Source organism: Pyrenophora tritici-repentis, chromosome 1 (genome assembly GCF_003171515.1).
Source record: "Pyrenophora tritici-repentis strain M4 chromosome 1, whole genome shotgun sequence".
Lineage (NCBI taxonomy): Eukaryota > Fungi > Ascomycota > Dothideomycetes > Pleosporales > Pleosporaceae > Pyrenophora > Pyrenophora tritici-repentis.
Genome location: NC_089390.1, coordinates 1516327 through 1533550, shown reverse-complemented (window position 1 = coordinate 1533550; position 17224 = coordinate 1516327). Strand labels below are relative to the sequence as shown.

Genomic DNA, 17224 nt, shown 5'->3' with positions numbered 1-17224 from the left:
TTGAAGAATCAGTCCTGTCAGACTGCATACTATGAACTCCTCCATGGCCAATTTGAGGCGCTGCGGGTTCAGTGACAAGGATGGGGTTTGCGAACTACAAAACGCCCGAACCCCTAGGATGTCATTACGCTCCTTCATACGCCAATTCGCCCATTCAGCCTGTGTCTTATCCAAGTATATTCTCAGATTAAGCCAATAGCATACCATTTCATGCGGGCAAATCATGTCTCAGAAGCTCGAGGTACTGGGAGAATACGGGACGACCTGGGATACTTGTAGAGAGTATGTTTTGCATTATTAGTGTTCAGAATATTGAACGATGGGCGCAGAAGATTAGGAGTGCGAATACCGGTATACAAATTGTCGGAACATGCGCGTACAGCCAGCCCGGCGAGTTTTTCCGGGCCGGAAGCTTGGACCACTAGTTAGACCAAGCTTCCCGCTTAGCTCGCAACCGTACATATGGAGATCTCTCCATCCAGCTCTTGCTCACTACTAATCAAATACTATACACTTTGTTCGTTGCAACGACTGCTAGTATTCGACACCTTTGCCGTGTCATCACTGATCAGTGGTTGATATGACCACAGATCGGCAAGACATCTGTGTACAGAGGGCCCATCAGCATTGCGTCTGTGTAGCCTAGGTAAAGAAGCGACTCTTAGTACGACCTTGTATCGTATTAAGCAGTGCGAAGAACAGATCCGCCCACGAGCGTTCGTTTCGGCTGACGGAGTCTGAAAGAGATCCAGAACTAGGGATCTGCGTCAACTACGCACCAAAACCCGACAAAATCACCGGCGAGCAACCCCGCCACAGTCAACCCGCGACGAGCGACCTACGGGCAATCTACAAGCGACCCACAGGCAACCCCGCGACTCACAAGCAACCCACCGGAATCATGCCTACAAGCATTACTACCCGGCAATGGTACCCAAAGGTGTACGCGGACGAGTACACCAATACCCAACTCGACATTGCAACCGATGCTATTATCCCTGGTCAGATAAGCACTATTGCTATCGACTGGATGATACAGGCCGAAGAGAACGGAGACTTTGACATCATGCTTATTCAAGACTTCCAAGAGACATTTGCAGGATGGTCTCTCAATCATTTCAATGCAATGGACATGCGAGTCCGTACAGCAGTCAAGAACATACTCCGCGACCGAGGTGTCTACATCGAGAAGAACAGCCGCAACACCATCGCACAACAGCTAGTCAATCTCCTTAGCCTTACACGCTCTCCCGACTGGCCCATTGACGAGCTCAACGTTATGCGACTCAACCCAGACTTCAAATGCCGACAGATAGCAGAAGAGGCACAACACGCTAGAACAACTCAACAAAGCAGCAACCCGCCAACTCAAAGCGCCAGTATAAACTATGCGCCATCTCCTGCTCAGGCAAACGTAACAGCCCTCACCAACCTCGCAAAGGTATACAGTGAGGAGGAGAAGTTCAGTGGCGACAAGTATGACGTCCTCGACAACAAGATAGTCATCTTTAAAGACCATTGCGAAAAGGTTGGCATTACGACACCAGCACAGTACAAACTTGCAGTCTCTACTATGCTTAGAGGCAAGGCCTCAGCATACTACTACAACTACATTGCTCCACTCAACCTAGACTACGACAGCATTATCAAGAAACTAGGGGAGTACTTTCACACGAGCGAGAACTACCAAATGTTCTTAAGTGAGTGGCGCACCATTATGCTGAAAGACGTCATCGCCAACAACCCCGACAAGACACTCACCCAGTGTCTCGACATAGTCATCGACAAGCTCCAGCTGCTGCACCAGGCAATGACTCAACAGAATGGACCAAGCGAGCTCGCTCTTACAAGCCAACTTATTGCTGCCTGTCAAGGCGTCGAAGCATGTAGCGCAGTCCTTATCCGCCCAGCTTCAACCTTTGAAGCCGTTGCCTCAGAACTCCGCAACGCTGTCGGCAACTGGACGCGCTGCCATCCGCGCTCACAGTTCAACTGCGAGGAGTCCGATCCGAGCGAAGACGCGTTCTACACAAACCGCCGATACAACCGCAACGATAGCGGACAACGCGACAAACCGCGCAACTATAGCGCACAAGGCCAAGGCGAAGGATCCCGCAACTACAACCGCGGAGGATCCCGCTTCCAACGCAGCTTACCCCGATCGCAGTACAACGATGATACACAGCGCCGCAATAACAGGAAGTGCTACGTCTGTAGCAAGCCAGGCTGCTGGTCAACTCGTCACTCTAGAGAAGAGCGAAAGGAAGCGCAACAACGTTTCCGGACGTACGTGCAGACCCGCAACGTCGATATAGACTACGAAGCTTTCCTTGCCCAGTTTGAGGGCATTGACCTTAATGACGACGACGATAACGGCGGCACGGACGAAGAACTCGACGCGTTCTTCAACAACGACCAGTTTGATACAAAGCACCAGTTTCTCACTGCTACCTGCGGTGCAGTTGATGGAGGAACAATGGTACGCAACCTCAACAACGCCGCCGCTCTACACGCGATCACGAAGATCGACCCATACGCCGGCAACGACATTGCCAAAGAGGCAAGCCACCTCTTCACACTCGATCACCGGTACGGGCGCGAGCAGTTCCAAGGCATCATGCCAGACACCGGCGCGGCCGGAGTGTCTACAGCAGGCAAGCAACAGGTTACAGCGTTACACCGCATCCAACCGTTATGGATTGACAAGTCAACTGCTGGCCGACACCGGATCCGATTTGGGGATAACCCGGAGTGTGTTTCTATCGGCGACGTCAACGTCCAGACACCCGTTGGAGTGATTAGGTTCGCTGTAATGCCTACTAACACACCGTTCTTACTCTGTCTTGATGACATGGACCGCCATGGCATCTACTTCAACAACGTCGACAATACGCTAGTTCATCAGTCCAAGGAGTACCCAATTGTCCGCAAGTGGGGGCATCCATGGCTTCTTCTCAACAAGCAGGAGACTGCCACCCACTATCTCACCGAAGGAGAACTCCAGCAACTCCACCGACGTTTTGGGCATCCAGCCGCCGCACGCCTCTACAAAGTCCTAGTAAAGGCAGGCCACGACGACATTGACAAGACGCTAATTGATGAGATTAACAAGTTCTGTCATCAGTGCCAGATAACTGCTAAAGCACCAGGCCGATTCCGCTTTACTCTACGCGATGACAACCTCGACTTCAACTCCCGCGTCATCGTCGACATTATGTACATTGACAGTAAACCAGTCCTCCACGCCGTTGACGAAGCAACTGCTTTTCAAGCCGCCCGCTTTCTTATAGACATAAAAGCAAGCACAACATGGGACACGCTGCGCGCTATGTGGATTGACATGTACGTTGGACCGCCCGACACTATCGCGACCGACGCTGGCACAAACTTTGCGAGCAAAGAGTTTGTTGATAATGCCAACGCGATGATGATAGAAGTCCACGAAGTACCAGTTGAGGCCCATCACTCGATTGGCAAAATTGAACGCTACCATGCTGCCATCCGACGAGCGTTCGAAGTCATCTCCGCCGACATCGGTGCATCTACGACGACGAAGGATGACATCCTCCAGATGGCTGTCAAGGCTGTCAACGACACCGCCGGACCTGAAGGACTTGTACCAACGCTGCTGGTATTCGGCACCTATCCACGTCTCTCCAAGACATCACCGCCATCTCCCTCAATCACCGCGCGCGCAACGGCAATACGCAAAGCGATGGCAGAAGTCCGGAAGATTAAGGCAAAGCGACAAGTCAATGAAGCTTTAGGTACCCGTAACGGGCCAAACAACATCGTCACGCAAGTACTAGAACTACCGCTGCAGAGCAACGTCAAGGTGTGGCGTGAAGGCCTCGGATGGACTGGCCCGCACACTCTCCTCGCCCTGAACGACGATCAGACTGCTGCTATCGTCGACGCTCATGGGAAACAAGCAAGTTTCCGCATCACCTCTGTCCAGCCGTATCATCAAGACGACACTACAAATCTCCCGCGACCTGACGAGGAACAGCACGGCGATGAGGAACAGCATAGCGAGCATCAGCGCGACAATGACGACTTTGTTCCCCCAGAAGAGCCACCGCAACGCCGAGGACGCGGCCGTCCCAAAGGCTCCAAGAACAAGCCGAAGACACACGCTGCTAACCTCGCACAGCGCGAGAAAGACGACATAGTGCTAGCCAGGACACTGCGCACTACCGGTAAGATCACGACACCTGGAGAACCTTTTGAGCTGTCAACCAAGACAGAGATTGACGCTCTCATTACCCGCGGCGTCTTCCGCTTTGAGCCATTCAATCTAGCCAAGCATGGCGGGATCCGGATCTTCAAGTCCCGCATTGTCAATGAAGTGAAAGGCAAGACCACCGATAAGCCGTACGAGAAATCTAGACTAGTTGTACAAGGCTACGCCGATGATGGCAAGAAGATTGTACTCACCCAGAGCCCCACGATACAACGCGCAAGCCAGAGGATCATTATTGCTCTTGCACCGGTATTGATCCAAATGGGCATGAAGTTATGGCTCCGAGACATCACGCAGGCGTACACGCAGTCCGACGACCGCCTCCAGCGCACTATCATTGCAGACCTGCCTGTACAACTCCGCAAAGTGTACCCACAAGGAACCATCATGGTCGTGGTGAAACCACTGTATGGCATCGCCGAAGCAGGTGCCTACTGGTGGTCAACATACTTCAAACACCACACGACGACACTCAACATGGAGACGTCTACGTACGACCCATGCCTCCTCATCTCCAAGGCCACCGACGCTGGAACAACCACAGGTTTCGGCATTGTTGGCATGCAAACCGACGACACTCTTGGTCTCTCAGACAACGCATTCGCTGATAGAGAGGACAAGGAGCTCCGTTTCAAAGCTAAGGACAAAAAGTACCTCACAGACACTGACCCTATCGAGTTTAATGGCTGTATGGTACATCTTGGCAGTGGCAACGTCATTACTTTACGGCAGAAGAAGCAAGGTGAGAAACTTGAGAACGCTGTTGATGCAAAGTCCTACATACAACAACGAGCACGAGGAGCATATATCGCGACTATCTGTCAACCAGAGGCAAGCTTTGATCTCGCCGCTGCAGCGCAAGCGACTGAACCGACAAAAGAAGAAATATCCAGATTGAATAAGCGCATTAACTGGCAGAAGAAAAACGTCTCTCGCGGACTTAGCTACGTGCCTATTGAGATGAAAGATCTCAAGCTATACACGATGGTGGACGCCTCGTTTGCCAACAACAAGGACATGAGCTCTCAAATGGGATACGTTATTATTCTTGGTAACGAGACTGCATCTTCAGACGGCAGCTTTAAGATACGTGGCAACATTATTCACTGGTCCTCCACTAAATGCAAACGCGTCACAAGGAGCGTTCTAGCATCGGAGATCTATGCAATGGCACATGGCGTTGACATTGCACTGGCCATCGGCACCACGATTGACATGATTATGGACCGACTGTCTTTCCCTAAGGTCTCTATTGTCGCATGCACGGATTCACGATCCTTGTACGACTGTCTCGTCAAACTCGGCACTACTAAGGAGAAACGTCTCATGATAGACATCATGGCATTGCGCGAGGCATACGAGCGCAACGATCTCATGGATATCCGCTGGATTGACGGCAGAGACAACCCAGCAGATGCGATGACAAAGGCAGCGAGCAACTCTGCTTTAGAGCATCTCATTGACACCAACGAGCTCGAACTTCGTGTACAGGGATGGGTGAATCGCGACACCACAGGCATCGAGCCTACGAACAAGCCAGGCACCAAGCCTACGAACAAGACAGGCACCGAGCCTACAGACAAGACAGGCACCGAGCCTACAAACAAGACAGGCACCGAGCCTACGAGCGATGGCACCGAGCCCACGATTGATTGTGGTGAGAACTGAGACGGACACACATGCACACACACACAAGGGATGAATGGGTTGCATGTATTTGCGTTAGCCGGAATAGGAAACTAGATACTTTTCTAGGAGCAGGATATTGTAGCAGATTCGGGGTACTTGGGAGCTGACTGTACGCCGTCACAAAAAGAAGAAAAGCCAGTGTCGGAACATGCGCGTACAGCCAGCCCGGCGAGTTTTTCCGGGCCGGAAGCTTGGACCACTAGTTAGACCAAGCTTCCCGCTTAGCTCGCAACCGTACATATGGAGATCTCTCCATCCAGCTCTTGCTCACTACTAATCAAATACTATACACTTTGTTCGTTGCAACGACTGCTAGTATTCGACACCTTTGCCGTGTCAACACAAATAGTGCATGATGAGACTTCACCCGCTGTAACACTTGTCACATGAATCAGTATTTAATGTCGCATGTGTATTACTCTAGTCTCCACTCCAGGCATCCTCCGCGGCTAGCGCAGTCACGTGTTCGCGCGACCTGGTCAGTGCACACGTTTGCCTAATGCAACGATGTGCCGTTCCACACCGCGCCAGCAAACACTCTTAACGTCCTTGCCTCGCAGTTTTGTTCTTTCCGTTTCGACTGGATCAAATCTGCAATTGCAAAAACTTCTGCATTCTGCTGGTCTGTGGCAACATTTTCCGAAAACAATTGCAACACGCCGCGCTAGTTGTCATACGCGAAACGCGCAAAAGGAGCCGTCATCAGCACCATCATGGCGGGCAAAGAGGCAACAGTGTTCATTCTTGACCTCGGTCAGTCAATGGGCGAGAAGAGACACGGGCGAGACCAGACAGATCTTGACTGGGCGCTGGAGTATGTGTGGAACAAAATCACAACTACTGTAAGCCGACGTTCATTTGGAGATCTTGTGCGTTGGATAAATTGGCATGTTTGGATTGCAGATTCTGAGCGAAATCTAATGATAAAATTAGGTCGCAACAGGTAGGAAGAGCTCGCTCATGAGCGTCATCGGCTGCCGCACTGATGAGTCCGACCTCGCTGGGACTATGGAGGAGAGTGAGGGTTATGAGAACATTAGAGTTTTCTCGGAACTGAAACAGTAGGTTTCAGTATAGCCAAGCATGTATACTATCTAACAGGCTGTAGATATCTGCTTGGCGATATCCGGAATTTACAGGAGCAACTCAAGCCCAGTAATACAAACGATGGCGACTGTAAGTCCCCCAAGCCTCTGTAAAAGTTCCAAGCTGACAGTTTTAGTACTGTCTGCCCTTGTGGTAGCAATTCATATGGTAGAAAACGCAACAAAGGGAGCCAAAGGCAACCCACTGAAGTATGACCGCAGGATCATCATTGTGACTGATGGTCGTGGTCAGATGGTCACTGATGATTTGGAGGAACTGGCCACGAAGATCAAAGACCCTGCTGCTCCGTTTGAGATTGTGCTACTTGGCCTGGACTTTGACGATGCCGAGGTCGATTTCAAAGAAGAAGGAAAAGAGCCCCAAAAGGTAACAGCGACAACCGAGTGTGCTCCAACATGGCTAACAAGCGGCAGGCACAAAACGAGGAGATTCTCAGGAGCTTCGTAGATGATTGCGATGGCAACTTTGGTACACTCGCTACAGCCATAGACCAACTACACGTCCCTCGCCTGAAGGAGACCCGCCCTGTACACAACTACCGAGGCTCGCTTACTTTGGGAGATCCCCAAAATTACGAGGCTACCATTACCATCGACGTTGAGCGGTATCCGTGTACCATGCTTGCGAAGCCGCCCACGGCGAGCTCCTTTATAGTACAGGGTGACGTCAAGGACGAATCTGGCCAAAGTGGACAGTCATCTATGACTATGACTGGCGACAACCCTCCGACAACTGACTTGTCCGCGGTACATAATTCACGTATTTATCAGGTGGATGATAAAGATCACCCTGGTACTAAAACTACCGTCGAGATGGAGGAACTAGAACGAGGTTTTGAGTACGGCAGAACGGCAGTGCACATTTCAGAGTCGGATATGAATGTAGTTAAGCTGGAAACACAGCAATCTTTGGACTTGGTGGGCTTTATCAAGGCTGAGGAGTTTGAGCGATATCTACCGCTGAGTCGCGCAAACTTCATTGTTCCCCAAAAAGCCAACCAGCCTGCACAACTCGGCCTATCTTCATTCATCCACGCTCTATACGAAGCTGATTGCTACGCCATCGCTAGGCTAGTGGCAAAAGATCTAAAGCCTCCAGTTCTGCTGTTGCTCGTCCCACGTATAGAGTTGGAATGGGAGGCTCTGGTAGATGTCGAGCTGCCTTTTGAAGAAGACATGAGGCGGTACAAGTTCCCACCGCTTGATCGAAAACTCACAGTCAGCGGCAAGACCATTACCGAGCACAAAGATCTACCCACGGATGATCTTCTGGACGCCATGAGCGAGTACGTGGATGCAATGGATTTATCTACTTTTGGCCGCGACGAAGATGGGAACGAGGAAGAGTATGCAAAGCCGGAAGACACATTCTCGCCTCTCGTCCACCGTATCAACCATGTCATACAATGGCGAGCCACACATCCCGAACCTGGACTGCCGATTCCCGATCCACCGGAAATTCTACTGAAATACTCAGTCCCACCAGCAGCGCTACTAGCATCAACAGAAAAGCATCTCGAGGCTTTGGAGAAAGCAGCAGACGTGAAGAAGGTGCCGCCAAAAGTCAAGGGGCGCGGTAAGCGTCAGCGTGCTGAACGCGACAAGCCACTCTCGGGTCTCGATGTTGATGAGCTTCTCGGTAAACCGAAACGCGTCAAGATCGAAGCGAACAATCTCATCCCTTCGTTCAAACAAGCCCTTGACGTGTGTGACACCGTCGAGGCTATTCAAGAAGCCGCAGATAGTATAGCGAAAGAAGTCCGGTCGCTCATCAGCAACAGTGTCGGCGATAGTGCGTATGCACGTGCGCTCGAAGCCATCCGTGTGATGAGGGAAGAAATCACGAGCCTTGAGGAGCCAGAGATATACAACGAATTTGTGAAGCAGCTGAAAGAAGACATATTAGGCGGCAAGCTCAACGGCAACCGAAGGGACATGTGGTGGAAGATCAAAGGGAACAAGTACGGACTCATCGATATGAAGAGGTGCTATCATAGTTCCGTTACTGAGGACCAGGCGAGAAGATTCTATGAGATTTGAGTGGGGTGCCGGTCATATGTGTCTTAGTGGGGATTAGTAGAACCAGGCTATCAGCAATTGTTCCAAGGTTATCAGCATGGTGATGATTAGAGTGCATTAATAGGATGCAATAAGCAAAACGGCGCAGGCATACTAGTGAGATTCCATGTGGTGTGATGGTGTGATGGTCATTGTGATTATCGGGGTTGGTCAATGGTGGTGGTGAAGGTGCGGAAGCGGAAGCGGAACTGGAGCTCGAGCCTCGGGGCAACTGAAACCGGGATGCATCCATACTTCGCAGTACCTAAAGCAACGCTCCTACTCGGGTCACGTCACAAAGAACCCTGTCACACGCTGAGCACGAGTGAAAGGTGGTCGAAGTGGACAGGCTGTTTCGCCTTCCTCCCTCCTTCAACATGCAAGCATTTGGTGAGCAATGGCCATGCGGCGGACTGTCGCGTTTGCGACCCAGACGCTCACGATTGCAGTACCCAAGAGCCGACGAGTAAGGCGCCCACAGTATCGGTCGATTTGCACTGGCTGACGCGCGCATAGCCCAAGTTTGACCTGCGTCTGAGAGTGAGCAAATCCGCACGAGGCGCACCATGGCTGGTTTAACAAAGGCAGATTATCGACCTCAACAACGTGCCGCTCGTCTCGGGCACATCGTTTGTAAAATGGCACCTCTCGCACTCGACGGCTGCCGAGCACCGCGGTCGCACAGATAGCTGTCCGGTGCGAGACCACAAAGTGGCGTACGACTACGATACCATTCTCCCCGTCCGCCTCACCGTCGACAAGAACGGGATGCTGCAGGAGTGCTGGGCCGAGTTTGAGGTTGTGCAAGAGTACAGCAGAGGCGCAGGCAGGGGCGAGCGCATCGTGCTGGGCAGCGTCAGGCTCAATCTCGCAGAGTATGTGGAGCAGAGCGAGATGGCAACCATGGCGGGCGAGGACGCGGGCGTCACGCGGAGGTATCTCATGCAAGACAGCAAGATCAACAGCACGCTCAAGTTGGGCATCTACATGAAGCAGACCGAGGGCGACAAGAACTTCATTGCACCAGCCCTCAAGACAGCCCAGGTCTTCAGCGGCATCGCCGGTATCATGGCGGGCGACCAGGCGGAGCTGGAGGATGACGGCGCAGCACCGTCGTTGACGAGCAAGTCGCGTGAAGCTGGTGAACTCCAAGACATGTACCGACGCACCCTTGCAGCCTACTGGTCCGCTCAGCCCGGCGAGCTCAAGGCAGACGAATGTATCGAAGATATCTTCGCTGGCGGTGACGGCTGGGGCGACCGCGACAAGCCATACTCGCAACACATGCGCACGCCGACGTCACGCTTCGCGCCAGGTGACAGCAGCACGTCTGTAAGCGAAAACGATTCAAGACACATGCGCGCCACTAGCACCGCCCATCGCAAATCACATGAGACGCTGCGTCCTGGAGACATGAAGGCCAACCGCCCGTCAAACGTGCGCGGCAGAGGCAGTCTGGAGCAGCAGGCATCGCATCTGAAGGCCGAGGCGGAGCGGAAGCGTTATGGCCCGCAGCAGGAAGTGGATGAATTTGACTTACGTGAAGACCTGTGCAGCTGGCGCCGTCCTGGATAGAATTACTGGCTGAGGGGAGAGTAGCATGTAGATAGGTATATCTTTAATTGTACATATATAGCCGTGGACGTTGATCATGACGCACCCCCGCACGTGAAAGCGCGACGGCAGAATTCGGCGGTGAAGAAAGTTGATGGACGCATCGCACTTTGCGCACCGCATTCAGCTATTGTTTCCTGCACTTTGGTTCTGCGCCTTCCTTCTCTATGCTTACGCCCCGTACAAGCAGTGCATTCGTATGCCTCCGATGTGAAGCCCGACTGGCCCGTCAGCCTCGTCCTGCGCTCCCTCGCCGACCCTCGCATGCCCAATTTTCTACATCCGTACGCCAGCGCGATGACGCGCAAGAAGTCGAGGCTCAGCCTCAGCCTTCTAGGGTTAAAATCACAAAGTACATGCAGCGGCTAAACCGGTTGAGAATCGACAGGGGCAACGTCATTCGAGAAACATCGGCAAGACTCAATGGCATCAAGCGCTTGGGCGACGATGCTGAGATTTTGGTCTTGGAAGAGATGATTGATCTGGCACACTACACAACAACCCCCAAAGAGCCCGAACCCGTCGAACCCGATGAGCCCGTCGAGGTGCCCGATATCGAAGCCGCTCTGCAAAATGAGGGCAAAGCCGTCGAACCAGAAGATATCTACCAGCAAGTCATGAGCTTGTGCCCGCCGAACAATGGCGATCCCAACGAGCCTCACTACGTCAAGCAGACTAAATTTATCAAGCTGAAGAAGGTCTTGATGAACGGCTTCACCCAAAACCAACTGATGGTCTTTTACTCGGTCGCCAAGAATATACAACAGAAAAAGGTCAACAAGGGGGTCCTGGATAGCATAAAGCGCGACAGTAGCGACCCAAATCAGCCAATAGAGCGCTCTGAGTGGCAGCCCGGTACCACAAAAGTTACCGAACGCCTACCTGGAGTCGACCGCCATGTGAAAGTCATGGGCTGGCGGAGGTACGTCAGCAAGCAGTTGCTAGTTGACCGCATCCTCAGAGATGCTTGGAACCTGATGCTCTTAGAGGAGATTGAGGCGCCTGGCGAGATTGAGTTCTTCCTAAGGCCATGGCAACTGGCCCTGCTCAATACCGGAGAAAAGGAAACAGTGCTCAATAAGATTCGACAGGCCAGGCGGGCCAAGGTTGAAGTCTTGAAGCAGTTCGACGTCATCCGTATCACGGCTGACAAAAGCACGGCTGAGTATGCTGCGAATGACATAGAAAATGCTCTACAGACTACGGTGACCGAACGGATCAACTTGCTTCCTTACAAGCCATTGCTAATCGATGGCATTGTGTCGAATGACAAGAAGCCGGACTTGACTGAATTGTTTTCACAAAAGACCCTAGACACTGTCTCAAAGCTTACCCAGACTGTCATCGAGGTTACTACCAAGCTAGTGGTGTGTAGTTGTCCAGCATGTGTTTGTGAAAAAAAAGGCTAAATCGTGTAGTTCACTATTCGGGGCTTTGACAGCACTGCCGTGGAGGAGGCAAAGCGGACCTTGGTCAAGTTCCTACCATTCAAGGACTCCACAGTCCGTACATTTGATACCCTAAAGCTAGGGAGTGCCAAAAGTGCAAGTTTCCTATTGCCGGTCTTCCCAGAAGAGAAGTCAATGGATCACAAGTACCGCGACCAACAACTGGGTCGTATGTCGATGCCCATCGTACGCCTGACTGGACCTGAGAATGTCGATAATTCGGTAGAGAAACCTCACAAAATTCCCAAGATTCCCAAGACATCACTGAGTGGTCTCATGACTCGAACTATGGCGACTGTACTGAAGCCGACTTCTGATGCACCAAAGCCTTTAGAAGCGACCGACGTTTGGGTGCCAGTACCAGAGTACAGGCTCTCAGCAGAAATCGGCCAGGCACTTTTCCCCTTAGCACACGCAGATCCTACCAAAGCAATTCAGACCGCGCTCGCTCAACCGTCTCAAGCCACATTCCTGCCCACCTTTCCCGGCCTGAACAGTCTGCTCACATCGCCGGAAGTAACAGCAACCGCACGCTTACGCGTGCCATCTCTACTCTACGATTTCATGCCCAGTCCCGACCAGCCTGACTTTGAACGCGGCCAACTGTTCCCCAAGCTCCAAATCCAAATGCGCCCCGGTTACAATGGCGCAAAGCCAATCTTCCGTAAACTCACCCTCAGCTTCCAACACCACATACACGACGTGCTCCTCCCAGACAAGGCGGCAGACGTGCGTTTCTTCCGCCGCGGCACCTTGACTCTCCGCGAAGACCACAAGGAGAACAACGTGCACGAATGGGTCGAAACCGTCCTCGCAAACATCCAAGGTGGCGGCCGCCTCACCGCTCCCAACCTCCGCCTCCAAATTCCCGAATGCGTGATCCCTGGCTTTTCTGCAGATTCGCAAAAGCTGCGTCCCGTAAACTATGTCTTCTCAGGTATTCAATTTAGGCAGTCGGTCCAGGGCAATCTGTTTGGCGAATCCATCTCGTACAGTGCGGTGCAAGCGGGCAAGTTTGGGGCAAATCTCGCGAGCCTAACCGCGCATTATAACGGCCACGGGGATAAGCAAGCGAAGGATGAAGAGGCGGTCAAGGCGTTTGTGAAGAGGTGTTTTGATATTGTCAATTTAGTCCATGGTGCCAGTATGCAGACGTTACCGGTGGGCAAGCTGTTGAGGCCCAGGGACGAGAATAGTGAGAGGAAGATAAGGCGAGAAGGTATGTTCGGGAAGAAGGCGGATAGGGAGGAGGGTGAAGGTGAGAGAGCAGTTAGTGAAGAGGGCAGGGAGCACGACCTAGGTGGACAGGTGGAGGAAGGGGGGTCGGTGAATGATGCTGAAATACAGGAACGTTCTGCGGAAGACAGTCATGGCAATGACAGTCGACTTGATGATTCTTCCAAAACACTGGAATCCGAGCAGTAAAACACTGAGGAGCAACCTCCTGCAGCGGGAACGAATCAGTAGTCAGCGCAACCTTTTTAGTGTAAACATACATGTAAATCCTACTCTAGTTAACATCTGTGTAAAGTAGCATATAACGATCACGAAGGCATGAGAATACCAAAAGCATTGATGAGCAAACATCTGTCTATTCAATGATGACCAAAACAACATAAACTGGGTATCTAACAAATCATCAAACAATCACCCCAAAACAACATCCTTGATTCAAAAACACAGTTGCCCTCAACACCTTACTTCAGTTGTATCAACCCAATGCAAAGCCATCCGATCGCACCCAAGCACCACCATCGTCACTTGGTGAGACTAGACTTGAGCTACATACCTAGTGAAAGCTCAATTCATCCTCACTCCCTTCATCACTATCTGCCACTAAAAGTCTAGCTTTCGACCGCGGTTTACGCAAAGCAGAAGTAGAAGCAACATGTCGAATGTTTATACTGATGCGTTTGCGCGGCTCAGGGCGGGCTGGCGTTTTGCCCAGTTCGTCACGCTCGGATGTCTCGTCGTCGTTGTCATCGGGAACAGGCACAGAGACGGGATCATGTCGCGTATTATATGAGCGACGCGTAGAACGAGTCTGAGATGCAGTGGGCTTGCCATTGCTACCGTGTGCTAATGCAGATGAGACGTCTGAATCGTTTTCCAGCGAGGAGCTGTCTGTGCTCGCGTCACTGTCGCTCGTTGCGACCTCGAGCTCAAAGTCCACGGGCTCTGCGTAAGTCGGTCGCTGGATATGGCGTAGTCTGCTTTCCGTCCGAGTCCTGGTACGCCTGGTTGCGTGTACCCTTTTCGTCTGTTGCGATCGACGGGAGCGTCGTGGACCGTCGCGACGGTCTTCTGGGAGTTCGGAAAAGTACCTTATTGGTAAAGGCTCCGTATGCAAAGAATGTAATCGTTTTGCGGGAACGACTACCTTTGGTGATGGCGCGCGTGTGCGTTTTCCGAGGGAAGATCTCGGATTTTGGGATTTTCTTGTTCTGATAGGAGATGATTGTGGTACTGTATCATCGTGATCAAAAGCTGTGGCTTCCCAGTCTGGAGTGTCGGGGACCTGGTCTGGAAGGCCGTCTTCGACGTCTGTCTTATCGTCTTCGGAGTGTACGGGAGTTGGCAAGAGTTCTAACGGTCGCACAGGTTTCCGTTGTTGACGCTTGTTATTTTGTCTGATGAATGGGGTGCAAGTAACCCACTCGCCAATACCCTCTTCCCATCTGAAACCGCCACTGGTTGTCGGAGAATCCTTCTTCAGTGATGGTGATTGCATGATGATCAGCTGGCCCTGGGTTTGCATCTTCTTTTCAATATCTTGTGCATATGCCATGTGATCAGCATCACCAGTGACTTGGGCGAACTCCATCGCCGATTCCAAAGCGAGCCGCTTCAGGGTCCATAGTTTGTGAGGTAGACGGCAGCCCGATGTGGTCATCAGAGCCGTGACTAAGCGTTGCAGTTGCTCAAATCCGTTGTTTTTCCAGATGCGCCCAGTACCACGTGCTGTTGATGAGATAAGAGACGGAAGAGTCGCTAATACAGATGCGAAGTTGATGTTACTTGAAGAATATTGAGCTGCTAGCCAATTAATGAGATCAAAGGTATCGGGTGTATCAAGAGACAACATGGCTGGGTTATTGCGAAAGTCTTCCAGATGAAGCAGACTTGATGCGAAGTTGATCCAGAGACCTCGCTGAGCCATGAGTTGAACATCGGTAATGTCCGCATCAAGCAACCTTAACTCATTTGGAATATCGTGTTGTGTAGCAATGGCAATAACAGTTGAGTCTAGGGCCCACATGATACGCCGTGCTATATCTTGCCCTGAAACCTCCTCGCGACCGCCGTGAACGAGCGCTATACTACACAGCACCGTGAGGAGACTTGAGAACGTGGTGTCAAGCGCCTGGCGAAGCTCTACCCGTGAAGAAGGCACAAACCGCCGGGAGATAGATCCAATTACCTCGTCTTCGAAAAGCCGTGCATCTGGCAATCCCATGCTTGCAAGTGCGACGGTCTCGAAGAAGCGGTAGGCGTCTGCGATGGTGCGACGATCGTTTTCGGAGATTGTGTGAATTAATCGGTCCCATACTGATCGCATGCAATCAGCCGCGAGCCACTCCAATGGTAGAAGCTCGAGTGCGACCATGTGCTCTAGAAGGCCGTATAGGCAACGATAGCGACCAGTTCGTTGGGCAAAGTTCTTCACCGCGTGCAGGTAAGGCGATCTCTGTGCATCGAAGAGATCTGCACGCGTGTTGATGGGCATCGTCGCAGACTCGACAAGAGGCGCATACGCTAATAGCAACTTCTCGGCCTCATCCCAGGCGGAGGCATTCTCACAATGTGTGACGAGCATGAGGGCATTCTCTAGACTGAGTACCTCATCTGTAATAGCGTCGCATATCAGAGTGGTAGCATGAGCCCGGACAACCTGCTTGAAAGGTCGCCAGCCGCGGCCATGGTCTTGTTCGAAACGGGACTCAAGGTGCTCGTAGATTTCGTTTGCAATGTCGCGGTCCTCGTCCTCGGCGTCTTCGTGCAGCTTGTCTAGCGTCGCAAAGTGTTCTTCCAGCTCAATATAGGCGGGCACATTCCTTAGGCAAACTCCCATGAGCGACCTGGTGCCTTTTCGTTTCCTCTCATCGCCGGGAGCGGTTGCCTGTAGGAGATGTGTGTACGCTTTCAACAAACCGTGCACGAGCTTGTGGAGGTCTGCCGGTAGACTGGTCGTCATGGGCACCAGAAGCGGACCCCGATTCTTTGCGTACTTGCGTAGCGGCGATATGGGTGCCTGCGGGCTGCTGCAAAGCTGTTGGCCCATTCTCGAGATGAGCGGTGTGAAGGCGATTTCGCCTGGTCGAGAGCCATTGCCAACATGGGAGCCAGCTCTCTGGAGACTTGCTACTCTTGCCTTCCCCCTCCCTCCATATGTCGTCTTCTTACCCGTGCCTGGCTTCGCACCTGGTCTCCAGTCCGGATCTGTAGCCTTCTCGAAGCCTCGGGGTTTGTTCGCGGGGCGGGTGAAATTGGTCGTCTTCTGCGGGGAGCCTTTCGTCGCAAATGCAGACGAGACAGTGCGCGGCTCAGCGCTCGTAAGTGATGGCCGCTGGATCTCTTTGCGTAGCTTCGCGAGTTTGGAGGAGAGGGGACGCAGTAGGCGATTGCATCGCGACGTGATCCAAGGCAATGTGTCGTCGGTCGACATGGCGCCAAGCATATTCTATATCTGATAATGCATGTATGATCAAAGTTGAGCAGTAATGTTAGTTGTGCTATAGGCGATACGGTGCGATGTGCATGTTGTCGCCGCATTGTTTGTTTGGACAACATCGGCTGTCGGCGTTAAGTGCAACGCGCCCTGTTGTCTCCGTCGAAACACCATCTTCACGTGTGCAATCACTGACCGCTACAACAACTACGTACCAGTGCACATCTGAGCGCATTTGACGTTTCATTGTCGGAAGTGACTGGGCTTATGTCCGAAAGTGCGTAAACTGCACGGCTAAGACACACGTCAGCAACGATGTCATCTACTGTATATCGATGCAGGATGGCAGTGAATTGTCGCAACATGGCGAGAGGAGGATTCGCGTCAGTCATCCGAT

The 17224-nt window shown here is 52.1% G+C and overlaps 5 protein-coding genes across 5 annotated transcripts; 4 read left to right on the top strand and 1 right to left on the bottom strand.

Moving 5' to 3' along the window:
- Window positions 1-223: 223 nt before the first annotated feature.
- PtrM4_005970 (uncharacterized protein) lies at window positions 224-5911 on the top strand (the record flags this gene model as incomplete). Its single annotated transcript, XM_001932365.2, has 2 exons — window positions 224-282; window positions 745-5911. The coding sequence occupies 2 exons, from the start codon at window positions 224-226 to the stop codon at window positions 5909-5911; spliced, it is 5226 nt and encodes a 1741-aa protein (XP_001932400.2).
- A 734-nt stretch (window positions 5912-6645) lies between these two features.
- PtrM4_005960 (Ku multi-domain protein) lies at window positions 6646-9078 on the top strand (the record flags this gene model as incomplete). Its single annotated transcript, XM_001930605.1, has 5 exons — window positions 6646-6774; window positions 6866-6993; window positions 7041-7108; window positions 7155-7405; window positions 7453-9078. The coding sequence occupies 5 exons, from the start codon at window positions 6646-6648 to the stop codon at window positions 9076-9078; spliced, it is 2202 nt and encodes a 733-aa protein (XP_001930640.1).
- A 395-nt stretch (window positions 9079-9473) lies between these two features.
- Window positions 9474-10671, top strand: PtrM4_005950 (NT-C2 multi-domain protein; the record flags this gene model as incomplete). Its single annotated transcript, XM_001930604.2, has 4 exons — window positions 9474-9486; window positions 9546-9562; window positions 9613-9636; window positions 9685-10671. 4 exons carry the CDS (start codon window positions 9474-9476, stop codon window positions 10669-10671), a joined length of 1041 nt encoding a protein of 346 aa, XP_001930639.2.
- Window positions 10672-10877: 206 nt separating this feature from the next.
- On the top strand, window positions 10878-13583 carry PtrM4_005940 (uncharacterized protein; the record flags this gene model as incomplete). Its single annotated transcript, XM_001930603.1, has 2 exons — window positions 10878-12077; window positions 12129-13583. 2 exons carry the CDS (start codon window positions 10878-10880, stop codon window positions 13581-13583), a joined length of 2655 nt encoding a protein of 884 aa, XP_001930638.1.
- Window positions 13584-13947: 364 nt separating this feature from the next.
- Window positions 13948-16824, bottom strand: PtrM4_005930 (uncharacterized protein; the record flags this gene model as incomplete). Its single annotated transcript, XM_066102783.1, has 1 exon — window positions 13948-16824. One exon carries the CDS (start codon window positions 16822-16824, stop codon window positions 13948-13950), a length of 2877 nt encoding a protein of 958 aa, XP_065964985.1.
- Between the last annotated feature and the right edge of the window lie 400 nt (window positions 16825-17224).